General features: G+C 40.4%; 2 protein-coding genes across 5 annotated transcripts; both read left to right on the forward strand.

The window, feature by feature from the left end:
* Positions 1-1,021: 1,021 nt before the first annotated feature.
* Positions 1,022-6,598, forward strand: pycr1a (pyrroline-5-carboxylate reductase 1a). Of its 2 annotated transcripts, none has more exons than XM_068336647.1 (8): positions 1,022-1,104; positions 1,960-2,031; positions 2,133-2,203; positions 2,378-2,557; positions 3,495-3,716; positions 3,802-3,894; positions 4,248-4,411; positions 4,640-6,598. In XM_068336647.1, exons 2-8 carry the CDS (start codon positions 1,965-1,967, stop codon positions 4,806-4,808), a joined length of 966 nt encoding a protein of 321 aa, XP_068192748.1. In that variant the 5' UTR covers positions 1,022-1,104; positions 1,960-1,964; the 3' UTR covers positions 4,809-6,598. The 2 variants fall into 2 exon arrangements, with proteins under 2 accessions (XP_068192748.1, XP_068192749.1); XM_068336648.1 differs by having other exon boundaries at positions 1,077-1,104; positions 1,939-2,031.
* A 241-nt stretch (positions 6,599-6,839) lies between these two features.
* LOC137609683 (transcription factor MafG) lies at positions 6,840-22,627 on the forward strand. Of its 3 annotated transcripts, XM_068336881.1 has the most exons (4): positions 6,840-6,988; positions 10,415-10,466; positions 18,020-18,092; positions 18,189-22,627. In XM_068336881.1, exons 3-4 carry the CDS (start codon positions 18,057-18,059, stop codon positions 18,639-18,641), a joined length of 489 nt encoding a protein of 162 aa, XP_068192982.1. In that variant the 5' UTR covers positions 6,840-6,988; positions 10,415-10,466; positions 18,020-18,056; the 3' UTR covers positions 18,642-22,627. The 3 variants fall into 3 exon arrangements, with proteins under 3 accessions (XP_068192982.1, XP_068192980.1, XP_068192981.1); XM_068336879.1 differs by lacking the exon at positions 10,415-10,466; XM_068336880.1 differs by lacking the exons at positions 6,840-6,988; positions 10,415-10,466 and adding an exon at positions 7,293-7,719.
* The last annotated feature ends 902 nt before the right edge of the window (positions 22,628-23,529 follow it).

A 23,529-nucleotide genomic window follows, 5' to 3' on the forward strand; every position in this document is an offset into this window, starting at 1 on the left:
GGATTGTTTCACGAATGAATATGGTTTTTAGAAAATGTGTGAATTAATGTATCCTAGTCTAATTTCCCGTTCATTTTTATAGAATTATCCACATTGCGAGGGCAGAGGTACCATCAACTGCACCGGCTGGCACAACTTCTGGGTACTTTTGCACAACCTACCACTGATTTTAGGCTGTTGTATGGTGCCAGTACCTACCGGGTGTTTTATACTGTGTGTCTCTAGGCTTGCCTCATTGACCTGCCCTGTAATTTTAGGTGTCAGACTTTTAATAGTTCTGCATGTTTTAATCAGTTAACTGATCATAATAAATTATAAATTCCTTTTTAACTTTTTTTGTTCTGGACACTGACCTGTGTATCCAGTGGGTAGTATTTATAGTTATAAAGACCACTTGTTCAATACTACATATGTTAAGAGTATCACAGACTTTAGGTTAGCTGTCTGTCAATACGTGTTAGCGTCCGTTTCCAGAAAATAGTCTGCATCTTGTCTTTGGGGCTTTTTGTTACCAGATCATAGCGTGGTACCTTTTTTTTTTTTTTTTTGATTCACGGGTATATTCATGTTAACACTACAAACTTGACATACTGTATATATAGCAAAAAATATGAACATACAAATAAAAAAAATCAGCTATGTATGCTACATTTTAAAAATTTTAGTCTCATCTTTCAAGGATCCGGTGTACATAAACATGAGTGGGGTCTTCAGAAGTTTGCTGATGTGAATAGAGAATTTGGCAAGTATGAATATTAAAAATCTTTATTCAAAATCATGGAAATTAAAAATCTGCGAATCTGATTAACTTTTCAGGCCTCAAGACATTTCCTGTTGCAAATAATAATTATAATGATAATTTTAAAAAAAAAACGATCTGATGCAATTGGATTTCTGGGTTTCCCAGAGCCCGCCTTATTCTATTATTTCCGTCCCTGTGATTGGTCGGTTCTTGAGAAACCTAGTTTTACGTAATGCGTAAACGCGCAAGCACATTGACTTCCACACGTGTCAATCTAATGTCCCTCGGGGTGTGCCGTAGACGACGGGGACACGTTGACGGTGTTGCAGCGGTTCTTTTCCTCAGTCCTCAGGAGTTAGGAAGTAAGTCGTGCTTTCTGGGTTTGTGTTTATTGTACAGCATCATGACTGCTGCTGCTGTGTGCTCACAGACGTTGTTTGTTTCATTTTGAGGATTGTTATAACCACTGTCAGCGTTCATAACCTCTAATGTGATCGAACACAGTTTTATTACCTGCATGTTGTCAGCAGGTCGAGTTTCAGCAGGTGTTGGTAACAGTGAGTGGGGATGGATCTTCAACAATGGAAATGTAACATGGGGAGGTTTCACGCATATTGAGTGGATTCTTGATCACTTTAATAGTTTCTTCAGAGGCCATTTTGTAGCATGTTTACAACTGAGTGAAACATGACAGACTTGCACGGAAAACATACCTGTACTGTGTTATAACACGATCCACAGCTCGATCCACACTATAATCCAGGTCTCGTAGATTAAATTATGTATTTAGAGTCAGTGTGTATTGGAGAGGTGTGGAGATTTGGCACAGTGTGTAGTGTAGATAATGTAGTGTAAATTCAGTCATTCAAATAGATTATGCATGTTAATCTAAAGCTAGTGCTTTGACCTATGCAAGTAGGTCAGGGTAAAATTTTGGATTCAGGGGTGTCGTGGGATGTTGGAGACTCTGACCACCTTGGTTGTAGTTTATAACTCGTAAACTACTGATGGTAGCTGTAGATTTCCAAATATTTGCAATGGTTTGTCTTGGATGCCACCAGACAGATTCCAGTAAAGCAACGATTTCCAACCAGTATTGTAGATGAATACAACAGCTGATAAGCGGCCTAGGCTACACTTATGAATGTCTGTCTTTGATGACAAACTTATGTGAATGCTATGTGAGTAAATTAAAGTTGTCAATGATGTACACACAGGTAGAATGAGTGTGGGTTTCATAGGAGCGGGCCAGCTGGCCCATGCCCTGGTGAGAGGCTTCACAGCGGCAGGTGAGTTCAGAATCTTACCTTGTAGGTAAGATTCATATTTGAATTTTGATGTTGATACATTTCAGCTGCAATCAGACTCAGAATCTATTTCCCTATTCAAGGCGTGATTGCCACTCACAGAATTACAGCCAGTTCCCCAGATACAGACCTTCCTACTGTACATGGACTGCGGGTTGGTAAATTATTAGGAATATCTATATTTAATATTTAATATGTTCAGCAATTTTGTGTAATTGTAAATATGCTTTTTTGTTGTTATAGGTTTATTTTATTGTTTTGCTAAGGTTTAATGAATTCCTATGTATGTTTCTGCATCCAGAAGCACTAAAATATATCATTTTTATAGAAATTGGGTGTCAACCTCACCACCAGCAACAAAGAGACAGTGACCAAAAGTGATGTTCTGTTCCTGGCTGTGAAACCACACATTATTCCCTTTGTACTGGATGAGATTGGACCAGATATTGAAGACCGTCACCTCATTGTATCCTGTGCTGCTGGTGTCACTATCAGCTCTATAGAGAAGGCGAGTCAGAAATAAGCATCACAGGTTATGCTGGAGTCCATCCCAGTTGACTGCGAGTGAGAGGCGGGGTACACGGTGGACGAGTCGCCAGTTAATCTCATGGCCACACATAGACACACACACACACACACACACACACACACACACACACACACACACACACACACACACACACACACACACACACACACACACACACACACACACACACACAGTCACACTCACCATAGATGCATGTTTCTGATGGTGGGAGGAAGCCAAGAACCTGGAGAGAACATCCAAACTCAGCAGTGCTACACAGTACACTGTCATGCCTCCAGTTACTGTTAATATTTATGGGGGAACAGGAGGATATTGAACAAAGCAAATAGTTCTTTGCACCAGGTAATGACATTATTTTTCTGAGTTGTGAGACAGTGACATAGTGTCTCAAGACAAAACCACATATAATTTGTATATAATACTCAAGAGGTGGATGAATTTGTTAATTTACAGCAGACATGACCGTTTTAATGCTTAAGAACCCTGTAACTTTATGCATTTAAAGATAGTCAGAGTCTTAGATGAGTTGTAGGATTAAACAATATAACCTGGTAGTCACGTTTTTTTCTTTTATGCCAGCCAGACAAAGGTGCTTTGTTTCAAGGTATATATGCGTTCTGATCTCCGTGTCCTCAGGCAAAACAGTCACATGTTGTGGCAGGATTTTGGTTAGCTGCTTTGACTTAAAGTGAAAGCATTTACTTTTAGTCCAGACATGGATATGTTGTCTCTACAAATCCAAATCGGACGTATTCTATTTCATTGACCACGTGTATAAACTTTTTCCATGCTATTTCTGTTAAAGCTCAATGCTGTTGATGGTCATCATCTAAGAACACATTTATTGTTGTATAATTTCAGGACAGTTGCTTCAGTGCATTATTTTTGCTTGCAGAAGCTCCAACAGCATCGCACTGCACCAAAGGTGATCCGGTGCATGACCAACACTCCTGTGGTGGTGCGTGAAGGAGCCACCGTCTACGCCACTGGCACCCATGCAGAAGTGGAGGATGGACGGCTTTTGGAGCAGCTTATGGCCAGTGTGGGCTTCTGCACCGAGGTGGAAGAGGACCTAATCGATGCTGTCACTGGCCTCAGCGGTAGTGGGCCAGCTTATGTGAGCTTTTTTCATATAATGATGAATGTGTTTAAGAATTTTATTGTAACAAAGGTGAATTGTAATTGTTATTGTGACCTTGCAGGCGTTTACAGCTGTAGACGCCCTTGCTGATGGTGGGGTGAAAATGGGCCTGCCCAGGAGACTAGCTGTACGCCTTGGAGCCCAAGCCCTGCTGGTATTTCCTTTATCCATGTGTGAAACCTTTAGGTGCCTTCTTGGAATGCTTTTTTTAATCCAATTTGCACTGCAACAAAAATGTGTAGTTTTAGTCACTTTTTTTTTTTAAAAACATTACTGTGTTGGATCTTTTCAAATCAGTTTTAGATGCTTTTTTCCTGCACACAGGCCCATTAAAATTTTATTGAAAGGGAATAACTTTGTCAGGGGCCAGTTTCAGTCTGTCTTGGTTAGGTCAAGACAGATATTTGATTTAGTTTCATCGGCAAATAAAAAATAAAGATGTGATACAAATTCTACTTTTTTTTTTTTTAAGCCCTAATGCTGATCTCACCTTGTGCTTCCATCAAGGGGGCGGCTCGCATGCTGTTAGACTCAGACGTACACCCTGGGCAGCTCAAAGACAACGTATGTTCACCAGGGGGCGCTACAATCCACGCCCTTCATGTAATGGAGAGTGGTGGCTTCCGGAGCCTTCTCATTAATGCTGTAGAAGCGTCCTGCGTTCGGACTAGGTGAGTTGATAAGACAACATGCTAGTTTACTGTCAAATAATTCACATAAGTTTATATTTAGAACATTAGATGGTGCTCTATTCAAACAGAATGGGGCTGATGTTTTGTCCTTGCATTGTTACTAATTACCTAATGATATTACTATAATTGTGCTGCACTATAAAATGCAATACTATGCTGTACAATATTACACTACACATACATGTGCCTGTGCTTTGCTATTAAAAGGGAACTCCAGTTTTTGGCAGATCAAGAGAAAATCTCCCCTGCTGCCATAAAGAAAACCACTCTGGACCAGGTGTTGCAGCAGCCAGGAGTGACTCCAGAAGCTGTTGTCGTGAAGCCTCATGGGATCAGCATGTTCGTCAACAGTAACCCAAGGCACAAGAAGAAGTGATCAATGTTTTGATTTGTTACATTTCACTGTTACCTAGATCACCAGTTCAGATGAGATTATAAACAATAACCCAAACAGCACTTGGAATGCAAACCTCCACCAAGGTGGCTCATTTTTCCCATCCGATTATTGTATTTTATGTCACAATTATTTTACCCTCATAATGTGACTCATTGACCATAACAACCTACCTCTGGAATTGTAATCACATTATTATAATTTGTAGTTTGATAATTATTCATAGACTGGTTCACAAGTTTCACAAGTTTTTAAGTACAATCTTAATTGCAAATTTAGGATTAGGAATTATTACCTCACAGAATCAAGTTTTACACAAACTATAATTTGAACAGCTATTACTTTTTATATCATACTATCCTGGAAACATCTGAGTGCTTCAGTATGTCTTTAACAGACATTTGCTACCAAGAGATGTTACACCTGAGCACAAGGTCCTGTTTCCCAATGTTCAAAAAAGGGTTAAAGTCTACACTCATACTCGAAAACCACATCAAAAATTAATTGACTCTTCCATGGACCAGTAGCCACCCCTGCATTAAATTACAGTAGAATTTGTGAACAGCTGTTTGATCAATCGTGCCAACAGTGAAAATCATGTCAACAAAAGCATTACTTCTTCAGTGGAGACAACAAAACAGAACTTCCTCAGTGGAGGTAGTAACCACTGTTCAAACATAAGATAGGCTTTATGTGAAAACATAAATCATTGTAATAAAAATATCTTCAGTACGTATATTGATATTTGGTATTTGTAGTTGATTACATTCCCATTTTCTGTTTTGTCACTCCTTCCCATCATGTTGAAAGTGGAAATGATGTGCCACAATACATGCACAAGTAAAACTTTCATAATGATATTCAATGTGTTTGTATGTGAGAACATTTTAAAGACATACTCTCATGGGAAAAACAGCTAAACGAATAGCTTGTATTTGAAATGTGTTATATTATTGGATGTAAAAAGGAATTGCAGAGCGCTGCTTCTAAACTGAGTGGAGCCACTGCTTTCAGGATCATTTAAAGTCGCTCATTGTCTGAAACACGTCAGTTTCATATCCGGTATCTGACAACTCCCACTTTCTTCCATGCGTGCTTGTCGCTGGCTTTAATACATCCGCAGGAGGGCATTGAAGAGTCAAACGTTTAGACTGCAAATCAAATGGTGACGTCAGAGGTTGTGATAAGTGCTTTGGAAATAAAAAGCGGCTGAAGTAGAGACAGAAGTGCGACTGGGGGTGGAGTGATTAAATATATCACAATTTATGACAGAAAGTAAATGTAAAAAAAAAAAAACAGAAATGTAAAAATGTTTTCAATAGAATGTGAAAGTTTTTCGATTACTCCGTTTGTTATCAACATGAATCACTTCAACGAAAGTTTTATTGCAATGGGAAAAACAAATTACAGTATGACAGCTTTAAACATTAAACAAATTAGTTGTCTTAAAATGGTAATATGTCATTACATGAAAAATATGACTTTATAAGAGATAAAAATTGCAACATCGTGCCCCGAGAAATATGTTGTTCGTATGAAGCAGTAGCTGCTGTACGGAAGCGCTCTTACCTGATAGATATAATTTATTATCGGTGATTAGTATTGGATTAATTAAGAACCTCTGTCAGTAGAGTGCAAGGTTATTCTTTCTCAAGAAAAAAAAAATCAGACCAAGCAGTGAAGTGCTTATCCATGCGCTATGGTATTACGGTTCAACTACTATTTAACATGTTTTTTTAACAACTTTACAATTTCGTATTTTATTTTTTTAAATAAATGTACGGAGCATTTTCAAAACCTTGTATTATGTCGTGAAATGGATTCACTGTATTCATATGCATTTGAAAAGCAGCGCTATTTTCCAATAACCTATTTAGCATAAGCAATAATAGTCGAACAATAATTTTGTACAATTTTTGAGTTAAATATTTGCGAGCAAAGAAAAGCCTTCATGAATGAAGACACGTGACAAAACACGATGACGTCTGTCTCCGTTACAAGAGAAAGAAAACAAGAAGGGAAGCACGAGCTGGAATTTGTAATCGCGGTGGCGCTTTTGACAGCGAAGCCGACGTCTCAGCGTCCCCGGGTTGAACTTGTCTGTCTGGCGGTGAAATAAGAGCTCATTAACATCGACAACTCCAGCGTCATTTTTAAGTCAGGTGGGTCTGGAAACCAAACAGAGTTATGTTATGCTGACTGTGCACGCATTCGGCTCACCGCCGACAAGCTCGCAGTTGCTAGCTTTTACGGGTTAGCATATCCTAGTTTACATCAAGCCAACCGGGAAGATACCGGAAATAGTTTTCAAATTAAGAGTGCTTTCTGAGGTTAACAATGCTGGGCATCTCGCGAGTGTTTGTTTTATTTTGAAAGCTGCTACCGGAAACACTCATGGTGTCATCGTTTAGCGAACAACGGTCGAGCTGCCATTATGTTGGGGTGTCACCTAATATTGTTTATTGTACACACATTAAACTCCATTATAACATGTCATTCAGCTTCAAATTTGGATATCGCGAGACGGGAAATGTCTCGTGCGTAAAACGTTTGAGGTTTGAGGAGCGGCGCGTGCCGCCGTCACGCTCCAGTCGTAGTGGGAAGGCTACACGGGGATTTCCTCGCCTGCTTGTTTTGTAGGCGGGGGAGTTGTTTGCCACTTTCGCGAGCAAGCGTTGAGAGATTGGATGCAAGAGTCGTGGAATGCCAGAACCGTGTTACTAAATTGTCATAGCGATAAGTAATTTAGCGAGGTGTCGCGTGCCCAGCGGATCGCTGCACTTCGCGCTGGTTTGTCAACTCATGCGCTTCTTGCTGCTCAAACCTGCTGCTTCATCACCTCGTTGTGAAAAGGAGCAAGAGCGAGCCGAGCCCACGGGTTTAGCGACATCAGGTTGGTTCCCAACATTTTTCTCATAGCATTTTTCTGTCAAAAAATGAAATGATTGCTAAATATGAACAATGTTGTTGCTTTTATGTGGCGTTGATGTCATGATTATATCTCATCTGTCTGGATGTGATTCCCAAACCATCGTTTTGGTAGTATTGAAATGCTTCACCTGAAGTGACAATTCATTTAACCACTGGTTAAAATATAACAATGGCAGAGGCGAACCTAAGACGCCGTCCTTGCCTCCAATATGAAATCCACGCAGTTAACAACAATATTGGTAGCTGTATTTTAATAATCGTGCTGAATCATCACAATGATGGATTTACTCGTTCTCAGAATCCACCCGAAATATGGCACCTCCGGACAAAGGTCTGCGCGGTGGATAAGGGTCGATGTTTATCACCTCGCCACCGTTAATAAGTAGATGAATCGAAATGGTGCTTCATCTGTCGTGCAAGTCAGTCATCAAGCCATGAGCATCAAGTGATGACTATCATGCATTAATCAATCGCCTCATCTACATTCAGCTGAGAATGTGCATTTTATTGCGGTGCTGTCACGGTGTACATCAACAAACAGGGTGCGAGTACATTTAGACTAAGTGCTTAAGTGTCAACTGCGATGTCAGATCCATTTTAAAAATGCATGATTAGCAATAAATTATGACCGTGTTGTTTTAATGGAGTCTTTCCATGAGTGGCTGTTTAAATTGGGTCATGTGTAATTATGGTATGTACGGGAAGTTGAAAATAGCGCTTATTACAGGTAGTAATTGTTATTTAATTGCGTGATAAATATTAAAGAGTTGACTTGCCTGTGACATTTTTTAATGTGGTATGCAGTACTGTACTTCATTTCTTTTGGAACGTGCTGGCAGATGCTCTTGTTTCCCCAATGTGTGACATGATGAAATTTGCTGCCTATTAGAGTGCAGTCTTATGGAGGGCAGGTAATGAATTATCCATGGAGAATCTCTAAGCAATTTGAAAAGTCACCTTGGAAACTGTTGAGCATATATAGGCAGGGCCAAACAGATAGAAGTTGCCCATTCTTGCTCTGATATTTAACTTATTTCATCATCTCTGTTCATGCGAGCAGGGCATTGAAGTGTGTTTAGCAGACAGGCCAGCCCGACATCAGAAACTCTACTTTGCAATAAAGTGTAATGCCCATCTCTGCCTTTCTCTGCAGGTAACCAGAACAGATGAGGGCCCATATAAGAGCCCGTTGAGACAGGGAGTGGTGGAGATCTCCACTGAGATTTATTGTCCATTGCACTGAAGTAGCGTAGATGAAATAAGGCAGGATACTGTAGAGGTGATCCATGTACACAACTCATGCCCAGTGGCATTGCTGAGAATGGGCAGGTGTTGGAGGGCAGAGGAGGATATTTGCGGTTGATGAAACACAAGGCAAGACTTTACACGGCAAAGAGCACAGCCTGGCTGCCGACACCTCTGCATGACCAATGCAGCTGTGCCTTGGGAGTAGTTACGGCTATTCAGGACAATTAATAGCCTCAAGAAAGGAACACAAATGTGGGATTTGTCCACAAAAGTGCTGTTTAAGCTGCACAGGGAAATAGGAATGCCTGGAAGGAAAGGAGAAAAAAGATCAATATAGTTTTTTTCCTCCTTTTTGCAGTCGGGAGGGAATGTTGGTGATGAAACCTCTTGCAAGTATGGTGAGGATTATGATTGCTTAGCATTGCGATATGCCCGCTCCACTTCTCAAAGTAATACTTTCATCTAGACAGAGTGGCAAGCGTGTTTGATGAATTTCTGTTTGGAACTTGAGTTAGACTTGGCATGTTCATTACTGCTGTTTGTGTGTTCGTAATTTAGATTAGCCAATATCAGACAGAACATGGGGAGCATAAGCATGGCACCCTACGCTAGCAGCTGTTTTTTCATGCAACCTACTTTTATCTTGGCTGATGAATGTTTGAGACACGTCAGTGGTGAACTGTCGCTAAAACAAGGGGTTTACCGATAAATGTGTGAGAAGTTACATCAAAATGAAACTAGTGAATGAGAGGAAAGGCATCAACATTTTCCATGAATTTTGGATAGTGTGACATATTGTCATTGTATGTTTTGTGTCACATAGGTAAAGCAGTTTTTTAAGAGGTTAAAGATAGACGTCCTTCTAAGATAAGCAGCATACTGTATAACCCACGCTAGAGAGTAGCTCAGGCACAGACATCAGTTCTATATGTGGACTAAATACTAATTTACAAAAGAGAAACCTCAGAAAAATAAAGGAAAAACTGTCCCTGGTATTCTCTATTGCTGAACATAACATTTAGTTATTTATTTCTATGCACATATTAATATATGCATGTATTTATTTGTATTTGTGTATTTATTGTAGATTTTACTGTAGTATGCTTGTGGCTCTTAGATATTTAAATATTTTTTGTCTGTACATTCTTTGTGTTTGATAAAATATGTAGTTTTCCATTAATTTAAGCTTAAGTTTGACACGAAATCTTTCCACATAATCTATATAATATAATCAGTGGCAGAAAGATGAGTTGTGATCGGTTTGTGTGGTTATTAATTTGGATTTTTTTTTTAACTAACAACTCCATCAAGTGTGAGGCTTCCATCAAGTGTCATGTAGACAGACATCATCACTCACTTGAACTGAGTGCTGGCAGTGTTATTAATAGAAATTAACATCTTTGTTTCAGCTCCTAACTGCTGCCCACTGACTGCGCTTGAATCAGAACACCTGACAGGAAAGTAAGACAAAAAAAACGAGACTTCGCTCCTTTTTTCCAAGCTGAGTGATGCTGCTCAGCTTCGTTTGTTTGATGGCTTTATCACAGGGTTGTGTTTCAACTGAAGAAAAATCACAGTTTTGCAGTGATACCAATCAAAGACAGGAATTAAACCAGTACGCTGTTGCTTTCAATAGCGTTAAATGTGTTGAATGCCTGTAATTTTTTTCATCTTTTGTTTTGCAAATGCCGTGTTGGAGATGTTAGGTCAATGCAGTATGCATTTACAATGAATGCAACCAGTGTAGTAAACCTCCTGGATATTATGCCAGTGTGTGGGATGCCTGCAACCCTTACTTCCTCTGCCAGTGCAAGGCCAAAGTATCAAGAGCTATTCTCTTCCTGTTTAATCAAGTCCTCCAGGCAGAAGCAGTGGAAGGCCAATGAAGTCTCTTATCCTGTCCTTCTGCTTGTACTAACAGAGCAGCTCTAAGAGTAAACAGCTCAGAAATATATTCTGTACGTATGGAAATATTTGTCAGTGCAAAACAGTCTAACTGGAGTCCCTTTAAATAAGCTTCATATTATCAGTGACTTCAGAAAATACAGAATCCCTCGAGGGTGGTGATTCATGCTTTCACTTAAAACCACATGAACTGGATGCAAATTACAGACATAAATGTACCACATGCTCTGCATGGTATAACCTACAATGTTCCATATGGGACTTTTTCACTGCCAGCATTTATTTTAGTGCATCTTATGGTGTCTATTTCCATGTTACGGTAAATCATCAGTGCTCAATCATGTATGTGGAAAGAAATATGTTCATTAAATGTGGAACACTGTGCACCAGAAAGCCAAATTACAGAATATCTGCAGATATTCAGCTTCTCTGCTTTCATTACAGGTTGTTTTCCCTCGCCTTGCAAATACGATAAATGTCTTAGGTATTTAAAAAAAAATGTTTTCACTATTATAAAGAATAGAATTACGACATATTTCATTAGCTCAAACCATTCAGAAAGGCGAGTCTAATTTGGGGAATGATGATAGTACTCACTATTTTAAATTTAAATCCCTCTCTTCCCACTTGCCTGGTTGAGCAAGTCGGTTTGAAATCTACTCTGCTGAAATCAATTTGCTCTTACCTTAAGCACATTCTTCTGTTGATTAGTGGTAATAACAATACAATAACACTAAACTTAATTATAATGTTTTGAAACCATATCACTCTAAAGGTTGTGGCAGACCTAATGCAAGGAGATTCATGCACATGCTGAAATGTCGACTAAAAGAAAGCATCACAATATGTATTTTATTGGAAGATCCAGGCTGACAGTTGTTACATTTTGTATTTTACATGAAATGGAACATTTGATTTTTTGTTGGTTAAACTGTATTACAGGTATGTACAATTAAAGGTATGTTGGCCACAAAAGTAGTGGACAAAGTTTAGGTACTAATAAAGTGACAGAACAATCATGTCTGTCCAGTCAACACATCTATATTTACAGTCTTTGATATTTATTATTATCAGGGCACTGACTTAATCTAGTGTGTGTTAGTTAAGTGTTATATTTTTTTGTTAAATTAGGGCAAGGGCACAGATTGCTGAAAAAAAAAGAAACTTCACCTTCAGTTATAGGCAGAAGATTTTGGTTAACTACAGTTTGTGCGTCACGGTACACCTCCAGTGGTCAGAAGTATTGACTTAGTATTTCCCCTCTACTACAAGCGTGTCACATTTCCCTCTGAAAGCTGCTGAATGATTTTCCCTCTCCCTCTTTTTGTCACTCTTATTTCACGCTCTGAATACTTAGTAGTTAATAGCTTCCCTCCCCTCTTCCCATTGTACCTTCCTCTCACACCGACACACCACAGTCTTCTCTCTGCCCAAGTTTGCATCAGTCTTCCAGTAACTCTTCCAGAGCTATTAGAGGAGTCAGAATTTTTTTATTTATTTGCAGTTAAATGTTGCTGAACACATGCAGTGTTCTTGATACTCTTAATTGACTTCAATCAGCTGAAGGGAGGAATGATTAAATCTGAATATCTATGTTTTTTTTTAAAATGAAATCTAGAAGGGAGAAAGGGTATATAGTCATTCTGGTTTGACATGTTCTTTTGAGAATTGGCTATTTCTGGTGACGATCTTTGTCGTCCCCTTCATTCTCTTTTCTGAACAATGTCTGTAATGATGAGCGAGAGGCTCATAAATAATTGATCAGAGAGGTTGTAAAGATGATCATAGTGACTTGACATTTAGCTCTCTCGTGTTATATTAATTATCTAATCCTGGCAAAAACAATGGATTGAGAATAACTCTGTGGCCTGGTTCCATTTTGGCCAGAGCTCCCGTGTGTCTTCTCTCGGCTGCTCGAGCCTCGAGCAGCGGTCTGGACATAGCAGGACATGTCAAATCTGTGAGCGAAATGAGGATCACTTTTGTTACTCTTTTGGAGAGAAATGCATTATTTTGGCATGAGAGGCTGTTCAACTGTTTCACAGAACTGGCTAGCCGTTGTTGGATGCTGCCTGTGCTTTTCCTGAAAACAGTCTTTCATCAGCATGCTCCTCTGATGTTTAGTTTTATTCACTTCATTAGCAAGCTGCCAGTGCCAAGTGCTTGGATGCTTCTTCTCTAGAATTGGCCATGACAGGTTAAATTTACATCTGCTTGTGTGGTTTTGGTAATCTGTTTCACTATGGTGTAGATGCACTTGTGATTATTTACGTGATGTCAGATCTTAGTAAAGCCTGTGCCCTGTTAGTCCTCCCCAGCCGTGTTTAGTATTCAGAGAGCAGGTCCTGTCGTAATCTGGATTCTGAGGCAGGTTGCTGGGGTTTTTGTTTGCTCTTATGGCCCTGATAATCTTGTTACACTGCTGTCAAGTGGAGCTGGCTCTCCCTACAGTCCTGAACCACCATGCATGCCACCTCCAGTACCAGAAATCTACCCCCCACCGTCCGCCCACACCAGCCCACCGCCATTTTGAGACAGCCTTTGATGGAAGAGCCTTGGATGTATCCTTGAAGAATCACCTCCTGAGCATCTTTATTCAGCCTCCCAACCCAGCCCCATGTCTCCCACCCCCACCTTAGGCAGCAAACGACAGTGATAAATATTCATCAGCAGAAGCAATGCATGGATGCTGTAGCCTCTGTTCCCCCCTCAACAAAGGGTCCCCTAGCTAATGGTGTCCATCCTTGGCAGCCCCTCTCCAGAGATCCTGTGCAGGGGGATGAGATCATTAAAGCATGACATGGGCTCAAGGCCGGACCCATCATTTCACATCAGCATTTATGCCACCAGTGCGTTCCCTTCTAGTCTCAACCCAAGCCAGCGCCACCTTCACCAGCTGCCCTCTGTAGATGGAGATGAACAAAGACATCTTTTGATAGTTGGCTGGGTTGCTGGCATCGTGTTAGTTCATCTTCACAACTTCCTAATTGGCACCTTGGTTTTGGTCCTTGCTGAGATCAGTATTTTTTTTTCCACGCAACCTGTTCTTCTCAAGCTGCTTCAAATGTGTTGAGACTGCATTTTTCACAAGGCTTTTTGCTCTCTCCCTCTCTCTCTCCTCTTATGTCACCCTCTTTTTACCTCTCTTTCTCTGTCGGTCTCTCTCTCAGCATCCCCTCCTTCGATTTCTCTGGGTGACCACACTCAGCGATTTCTATTTCCTGTGGGTGTGATGTCTCTCCTCCACAAGCAATCAGCTCTGATTTGTCAGCGTTCTTCCAGGCGATTCATAAAAATTCAGCAAGCACCTACAAAAGACGTCTATGTCCCTGTGCTTGTTCCTTACCTCTGCAGCCTGTGTGCTCCAAACGGCAGGTTTCACCTCCTGCTCCTGTCACGCACAAAAAGCTGTCACTAATAGCAGGCGATACACGTGTGCACAGAAGATGTCTATGTCTGTCGTCCTCATGTGGAACTGTTCAGAAGATAAACTTCTCAAATACAGAGAAAGTCTTTTGAAAATCGGTGAAGCAATTCTGAAATCTCCAGTCGGATTTTGGGGAAAAATTACAAGTGTATTTTTCTATTTCTTTCCCTCCCGGTGTGTTTGTTAGAGGGAGCCTCTTTGTCTCAGAGGTATGACATGCCTGGTAGTGGAGGGGAGCAGCTGTGCGTTGGACCTTGTCAGTGTTGAGCTGCCATACCCTGTCATTGCTAGCCGTCTGTTGGCGGCGGCCTGTGCTGGAGGGTTGCAGCCCGGGTCTAATCCTTACACAGTGTCATATGGTGAGCTTTCAGCCATGCCTTCTATGTTACTCTACACAGCTGTGTGACCAAATTTGCCTCTTCAATCTGGATGATGTGCCATCACTCTGCATTTTCAAGATTCCAACTGTTTATTGAACAATATTGGGCCTAGACTGCTGAGTGGAAAATTGTCAGCTTGTATGAAATTTGGAAGAAACAGTCTTTTTTTGTTACGCTCTCATCCCAGTAGCTATTAGTGGAGTAGTTTCCTGTCTATTTGTCCATTATCTGTGCATCATCAGGCAGACCATTATCCCATTATGTTTTGCATCTGTGGTCCAAATGCTTACTGGAAATGAGTCACCACAAAGGCTGGTGAAAAAAGTAGGTGTTACTATCAGTCGGCTATTCATAGCCGGCGCAACAGGAATGAAAGTATCACGTTTAAAATGTCTTCCACAAAAAGCAAATGTCCTTTTTTTTACATAGCATCTGCACCACAGGCCGACGGCGCCTTTTTATGAGTAGCCTGAGAATTTTATGAAGTGAAATCATCAAGAATGCGTGTCACAATCCGACCTTATGTTCTGTCCCCAACTTGATTGATAATGTTGTATTCAGGTCATTTTTAACAAGTATCTGTCTCTCCCTGTTTGGCTCAGGTGATCGGTCCACCTGTAGCACCCTTTTGTTGCCATGGAAATATCCTGGCCAGCTTGGTGCACTTCAAAAGTATGTCTCATCTCTCTTCTTTTTCCCCTTCCCTCTCTGAGCATCTCTGCACACATCAGACATGATTACCAGCTTAGTGGGCGTGTAAGCTGCAAACACATGCACATGCTTGACAGTAGTTCTTTGTCGGGTTTTGGGTTTTTTTTTAGTGTAAGTATGTTGTTTTCAGTTTTGATGCTTAAAACTTGTAAGAGCCCACATGCATTTTTTTAATGTGCTCAGCACAAAGACTGCTGGGCAGTGTAAATCAGCTTACAGAGGCAATGTGCTGGCCGGGCTCACCGTGGTGGGTGCCTATGTCGCTGACACAGCATTTAGCATGTGTAGCGTAAAGCAACCAGAGTCACAACTCTGTGTGTGTGTGTGTGTGTGTGTGCGTGCGTGCGTGCGTGCGTGCGTGCGCGCGCATGCATGCATGTTCTACAATGAGTGATTTGTCTATTAATATATTCTGCATATGCAATGTCTTCATGCCAATCAACAGTTATCCATGCAGAAATCGTAGCTACTGAGTTATAAACCTATCGGCTGAAAAAAGAGGAAGGGAAAACAACACTCTTCAATTAAATTTCATGTTAGGACTCATTTTTTATTTTAGATATGTTTTCTTTAAAACCAAAACAATATGCATTGTTTATGCCACCTCCTAGCGAGGCAAATATGTAGGATTACTGTTTTCCCCATTTTTGTTCATACATATACAAATGTTCTGTTCTGTCCTCAAAAAACACAGAAAGACTTGGATCAAGTGAAGTTTGAATTAATGATCAAAAATAATGGACACATGTGTGTGTGTGTGTATATGTATGTGTGTGTGTATATACATACATATGTGTGTGTACATATACACACACATATATATTATCCAATTTTTTTCTGTATTTATGTCTCTGTTATTATTCCGTTACTATTCTGCTATGATAGAGATTATCAGATTATCATGCATGTGGACCTAAGATTTTGTTCAGGCGTTGAGTAGTGACAAAAACATGATGTGTTATTTCTGTGGGGTTTTTCTGCTTACTACCAGGAACAGGCACAGCCATACAAACTGAATCGTCTTTGTAAAAACTGTATTGTGTATGAATTGATTTCAGTCTCAGGTAAATTCACTTGAGAATTTTGAGGATATGTGGTCTACCTTCACCTACCTGGGGCTATCTGAATGTGCTGTGGCCCCGAGGAACTGTTGCAGGACCTCATGTACATATCAGACTGGGATGGTATCAGATTGCACTGATTGCTCAGAAATCATCTGGACTGTCTTGTTCCATTGGTATACAGTGGTACCTCTACATACGAAATTAATTGGTTCTGGAAGAAATTACGTAAGTAGAAAATTTCGTAAGTAGAGACATTCGTAAGTAGAGGTACCACTGTAGTAGGTTTTAAACTAAAAATGGCACACTGTGGACGACTGGCCTTTTGAGGGAATTTTTGTATTTTTTGAAAACCAGTACTCAGATTTATCATAATATAGAGAACAGTACAGAGTTTTAAATGACTGTTTTTAACGCTACATGTTCTTACTGTAAATGGAAAAATATGATTGATGCTCATTGTACTGACTTACTCACCAAGTAGACCTCTTAATCATGCAACAGACCACTTGCTGTCATTGAGCCCTTAACACTTAACCTCTGTATCAAATTGGATTAATATATATTTTTTGTAAATGTATATTTTACTCACCTTTCCTCCATTCATTAATGTCTAGATGGTTTTGTCTTATTTAAAAAGCATAAATGTCTATATGGAATGTATTTAATTTGGGCTATAATGTATGTTATTGACCTCTCTCAATTGATAAATACTGTAACAGCTGATTGTGCTAATGTCAAATGTCATTTGTCGTTGTCATTTCATTGAAAAAACAAAAACATTCTGGGTGTTGGAGAACTTGGCCAAAGCCACCAAACCCTGTGTCTGTCTTGACACCAGTAGATTAGGTTTCCTCCCTTCACGGCATCTCTCGATGACATGACAGACTATTGTGCTGTTCCTCAGGACTGGAGCTGGAGCTCTGCAGTAGTTACAGAATATCCCTCTTTCAATGATTTATTGGATTATATTTGCACACCAGCCAAATCTAGACAGGTGTGACCGTCTAGACTGGATCGCTCAGAGAGTAGACGAAGGCCTGTCCTCTATGCCTCCTGTGAATGTAATTTAGCAGAGGTTGTATGTACAGTAGAGAGGCTTTCAAGCCTTTTTCAGTCCATCCACGTCCTCCGCTGTTTCTGCTCTGAGGCCGCAATTAACGAAAGTGACTTGATGTTGTTTTCCAAGAAATCATGGTGAATTGCAAAGGGCCAACTAAATGTCATCCTCCTTGTGACTCGCCCAGCAACAGTTTGAATGTAATGTCGGGTTCCAGGGAGGGACCGGTGTTGGAGAGGAGATACATCCCTCTAGGTTATTTGCTCACAGTGACAGGTGGAGGAATAGTCCATGTACGCGACATGGCATCAATTATCACCAAGTGTTAAGTCCTTGACCCACTTTGCACCTCATTTAAGCTGTAGTGTGTATACCAGAAAATGGTCAATTTTGTGTTTCACGGAAATGCCCGTACACTAGGTTTTTTTTGTGGTTGTTATAAATACTGACATCAAATTTTCTCTCCACAGAAAAACTAGCAGTGCAGGTGGAAACAGCTCTTGTGGCATGACTACCACAAACAAGGGAAACAAGGCCTTGAAGGTAATTGGTGAATTAACTATACAAACAATGATTTTTTTTTTTAATCTGTAATGTTTAATGATAAGAAGATCAACAATAACTAATCCCCATCTTCAGGTGAAGCGGGAGCCAGGAGAAAATGGCACCAGCCTGACTGATGATGAGCTGGTGACGATGACGGTACGGGAGCTGAACCAGCATCTACGAGGCCTGACAAAGGAGGAGATCCTGCAGCTGAAGCAGCGGCGGCGTACCCTGAAGAACCGTGGTTACGCCGCCAGCTGCCGCGTGAAGCGCGTCACCCAGAAAGAGGAGTTGGAGAAGCAGAAGGCTCAACTGCAACAGGAAGTGGACAAGTTAGCCACAGAGAATGCCAGCATGAAGGTGGAGCTGGATGCTCTACGTTCAAAGTACGAGGCTCTGCAGAGCTTCGCCAGGACTGTGGCCCGCAGCCCCGTCACCTCAACCAGAGGACCTATGACCTCCGTCATAGGGCCCCTCATCCCGGGTAAAGTAGGTGCCACCAGCGTCATCACCATCGTCAAATCCAAAACGGAGGCTAGATCGTAGTAGCAGAAAAGCGCGAGAGGAAGATGTTCATGACTAAATTGCAGTCAGTGCATTGTAACACAGCGCAGGAACGGATGTGTAAGTTCTCTCTTTTAAACCTCATCACTAACGCAAACATCATGCTTCCAGAATTCAGTCATGAAGTACGGCTCAGCGGTCTACACCTGTTGTGTGCTTTTACTACGGCACAATCATCGTGTCTGGCATAGGTCTGTTTTTATGTATCGTAACATATTGGCAATACCCGATCATTTAAACAGCAAATTCTGGTTCCAAATATTCAACAAGGCAATACTATGTGACAATTCAGAAGTACAAAATGTGTCAAATTCAGACTGCTGCTTGGTTGTTGTGAGAAGGTACAGTATGTGATGGGCATATTTCAGACTGATTGCTTCTTCTTTTTTTTTTCAAATTGGGAGTTGTGTTCTCACAACCTATAAGACAATAAATTCCATTTCCATTCCGGAATCAGCTGAAAGAAGAGCCAGCAGACAGTATTTTTCAACCCCTTTGCCTGTTATTATGCACTGACTTAAATCAGAATGAATCGCGAACAGTCACGAACTCCCAGTTTGGATGCTACAGATGTCTTTGAAACAGCTTGACAAACCCAAAACTAGTAAATTAGTCTAATTTGGGATTTTGTTGATCAACTGTCAATATTATAAGCATGAAATAATGCTCAAAAATTTAGCATTTATTTCTGTTTATGTGTCTGTGACAGGCTTTAATGAACTCGTCATTATCAATATGACTGGTAGATGCAATAATATATGTATGCACTGAAAATACAAAGAGATCTTGCATATTTATGGTTAAATGGAGATGTTAAAAATGATCAGCAGTTCCTCGTGACATTGTTATAGAGAAGAGTGCCATTCCAACATGACAAGATTCTTCTATGATATCTGAAAACCTGAATGTTATAACAGTAATACCCTTGTGTTTCTCTGGGGAACCGTAAAATCCACAAACATTTTGAAACCTAATTTTTGCTTATAGAAATGATGTGTTTGAGTTGTTTTGTTCAAAGGATATATATTGCATTTTTTTGTAATTACTTGTTGACAGGACAGTCAGATATTTCCAAAAGAAAATCTTTAAACAAGCTTTACTGTTTAAATTGTTAAGGTGTAGAAATTTTTGTCTGATGTTGACCTCTTGGTTTTTATTACTAGGTAGATGACCTTCCATTGTTTATAGAAATACAAATACAGAAAACCTAAAAAAAATCCTGTGACATCTTTTTTGCAATTGTACCAAAAGTGGCTTACTATTAAAGTCTGATAGCTTTTTTTCTAGTGACTAGGCGCGTACTGTGGGGTAGCGCGTGATGTGATGTGTAAGTGACAAGTTGGCAGTGTCGTTCACTGTATAGATGTCAATGCTGTGCTATTTAAAACAACTCTGTAGAGCTAAACTAGGTGGTGTAAACAAGGTCAGTTGTCTTTGTGCGTATTGGCATCTGTGATATCCTCCACTTCCTTGGTGTTAGTCACAAATCATGTTGTCATTGAGAGTTGACTCCATCTGAGCCATGTGAAATAGAATGGGGTGAAATGGCATTAGTGAAATGTAACTCACAACACTTTACCTGACACACAGAGTGATGCTGTCTTTGTGGAATTCGAACAATGGCTGCACCTGATGCTGGTTTTCCTCTGAATACATCCTCTGCAGTCTAAGAGTGTAAGACTTGATTGAAAAGAGGAGGAAGATTTCATCATCGCATGCATTCCACACAGCAGGAATTGAAAGATTTGAAAATATTTTTTTGCTTTTGACACACTAAATTTATTGCGATGATGCAAATTTTTTTATTTTCTTGTAGATGTGTTTTTTTTACTCAACATTACAAGGAAAATAATGTGTTGAAAAACTTAAAGGGTATCCTCAAATTCGTGCAGCGTTATTCGTGTATAAATTTAACCACCAAATTTCAGATCGTCAGATTTAAAAGTGGTAGGGTTTGTATGCACTAAGCTCTTGCTTGTTTTGCTCAGGACAAAACAGGTCACTCTAAAAATGAACAAACTGTTCCAGATAAGAAGAATGGAGACACGGATGGCAGCTCTGTTCACTTTTCCCCTCTTTCTTTGTAATAAGCATGTCATAAAGGGCTTCAATTCACACACAAAGAGACACAGCACGACCACACAGAGTTACAATCAACAGCAGCTGCCAGCAGCGCTCCCTCTGTGCCAAGTGTCGCATCACTCTCCTGGTTCTCCAAATTTTACAGTGAAGGAGTTTTACACCTCAAGGTGAAAGCAGTCGTGTTACGACATTAACGGAATGCGCTTCCTCCAGATCTCACCCTGCTGCCGGTCAGAATGTCTTGTAATGTCGGCAAAGCGTTTGCGCCGCTGTCGCTCTCAAACTCCATACCAGAGATTTGGGTGCTGATCACACTGCCTGTGTGCTGGTGTCCCATCCTCACTTTGTCAACATGCTTAGCTATCTACATTGACTGGTAAACTGTGGGAAAAAATGTATATTTGACTCTTGACATAGCCCAGTATTGGTGTTGGCGTCCTTATTGCTGTGGCAGTCTTGTGGAGTGAATCTTTTTTTTTTCTCGTGTCAAGTGTCTTTAAAGGTGTTCAAGTGGCACCGTCGACCAATCTGTCAGTCTCTGTGGAGATGACCAATCTCTCTCTCTCTCTCTCTCTCTCTCTCTCTCTCTCTCTCTCTCTCTCTCTCTCTCTCTCTCTCTCTCTCTCTCTCTCACTCTCACTCTCACTCTCACTCTCACTCTCACTCTCTGTCTCTCTCTCTCTCATACACACACAGACACATACAGGTGTATAATATGTAGCTACAGTAGGTATTAATGACCATTGTGAAAAAGTGACCCTTAATATGCAACTCAGTGGAAAGGTGTGAAAGAGTAGATGTAAGAGTAATCAATATTGTCAAGGTGACTATGGTCTGTTATTTAGTAAGTTTTGCTGTTTTGTATTATTTTTTGTAAAGTAATTTTATTTTTCCCTCATACTTTTTAACCCCTAACTCAGTAAAGCAATTGACTCTTGTTTATAGTGGCTGACATGTTAAAACTATAATAGTGTGCAGCAGTGGGAAGGAAACGTGGGATAGTTGCAGTCGAGCCTTACTCACTTATTACTCTGGTCCTAAATTCACTTAAAACTACCAGATCCATGAATTAGATGTAGACCTCTGACTGAAACATACTGCTATTACATAAATGTTTGTGCACTGAGTGAAATGGATCCTACCATAGATTCTGTCACAGGGGCCACTTGCAATATTTTATTGTTTTTCTTTGGTGTGTGTGTGCGTGCGTGCGTGCGTGTTTTGTACATTTGAGGTTGCTCTGCTGCTACACCTGTCATTAGTTCTCATTGTTTGCTGTAGCACCACCCACGTGTTTCTGTTCACATTTATGTGTCGGCTGTATTTGAAATTGATCTTAACACTGTAATTTGTTCTGCAGATTTTTAACTCTGTATGGCTTTGTTTCTTGTTTGTTTTTGTGTTTGTTTGTTTGTTAGTTGTTTTTATGAGCAACATGTCGGAGAGGATAATTAACAGCACTTCTGTGACAGTTGAATTTAATAGTTCTCAAGACATTGGCTTTCTTCATGATATAATGCTTTGTAAACAATTGACTGTGCAGGTTTTTTTCCTCTTACTCCATGGGGTCGTGTGTTTCAAAGGTATAAAAATCTGACTAAAGCGAGTAATACGAAGTTAATCTGTTTTTGTTATTTTTCTGTATGGGTTGTTATAAAATACTGCAGTACTTTGTATGAAAACAGACAATAGTTAATTGTAACTATTTATAAATTAAATTATTGTACTTTTTGCAATCTGTAGATAAGTACTATGTATTCATATATACAGTAACAACTGTGGATTTAAATGTGATTCTCTGAGGTGTCTAAGTTATTGATGTATATATTGTATGTTTGTTGATACAGCTTACTTTATTTTCTATAAGACCAATAAAAATGTTTTGAAAAAGGATATGAATTGTTGCCGTTATATCGTTGGTGACTTTTAAACACTGTTAAAATGGGATTTGTTATATTCTGTGGTGTCATTGACCTACTTTGGTACTTGATAAAAAAAATAATAAATGGGGGGAAAGCGCTTTTTTCCCATCCAGAGTGGGTTTGAAAAGACTGCGATCATTTAGATGGCATGATTTCTTTTGCTGTGATCCAAAAAAAGCTGTCGGATGACCCACTTTGGCTAACCTCGGTGGACATATTTTTGGCCTGACACAAGTAAAACATTAGAGTCATGAAGGATGTCTAGGTGTGCTTGTCCTAGATTAGGAGGAGTAGTGAGTTAGTCATCTGTGGTCCCTGTGGGCTTCTAAACCCCCTCTGTCTCAGCGCACCTCATCAAGCATCACCCTCCTCACCAGCATATTCAAAACATATCCCCTGAGAGAACACACAGAGACAAAGAGACAGAGGGCTGAAGACGGGCTGCATCTTCCCGCTCCGTCCTCTGGGGCAGATCTAACCCGCAGCGCTGCCACACTTGCAGCGTGGGTTTTGTTCTCTTAAATGAAGAGGCCCCCACAGGTCTGCGTGACCTGTGCCTTAAAACAGGCTCCTCTCTCCCTCCTTAGATGCCTGCCCCAGACGAATCACATGCCCTCTGACGTCTTGATTAATTTGGTGGTTTAGGTTTAAGGTGAGCTGGTGGGCAATCTAGGACAGCATTCTTCATCTTCACCCGTTTCTGCAGCAGGTGCCTGCCCCATTTCTTTTGACCACGGCCCTGCTGTGCAATTAATGTCACCATCCCCATCAGCAAGGCTGTTCATTCAGCATATCTGATGATGATAAAGTTTGGCATGGGGCACCACCCTCCAAATGTCACAGCATTTGCATGCTTGTTTAGAAGA

The sequence above is a fragment of the Antennarius striatus genome, chromosome 16 (assembly GCF_040054535.1).
Source record: "Antennarius striatus isolate MH-2024 chromosome 16, ASM4005453v1, whole genome shotgun sequence".
Classification (NCBI taxonomy): Eukaryota; Metazoa; Chordata; class Actinopteri; order Lophiiformes; family Antennariidae; genus Antennarius; species Antennarius striatus.

Bases quoted from the DNA above. Each gene is read 5' to 3' on its own strand.
- LOC137609683 (XM_068336881.1), top strand. From the start codon at position 18,057: ATGACTACCACAAACAAGGGAAACAAGGCCTTGAAG. The intron at 18,093-18,188 runs GTAATTGGTGAA...CCCCATCTTCAG, and splicing joins AGGGAAACAAGGCCTTGAAG to GTGAAGCGGGAGCCAGGAGA.
- pycr1a (XM_068336647.1), top strand. From the start codon at position 1,965: ATGAGTGTGGGTTTCATAGGAGCGGGCCAGCTGGCCCATGCCCTGGTG. The intron at 3,717-3,801 runs GTGAGCTTTTTT...GTGACCTTGCAG, and splicing joins GCGGTAGTGGGCCAGCTTAT to GCGTTTACAGCTGTAGACGC. The intron at 4,412-4,639 runs GTGAGTTGATAA...TGCTATTAAAAG, and splicing joins GCGTCCTGCGTTCGGACTAG to GGAACTCCAGTTTTTGGCAG.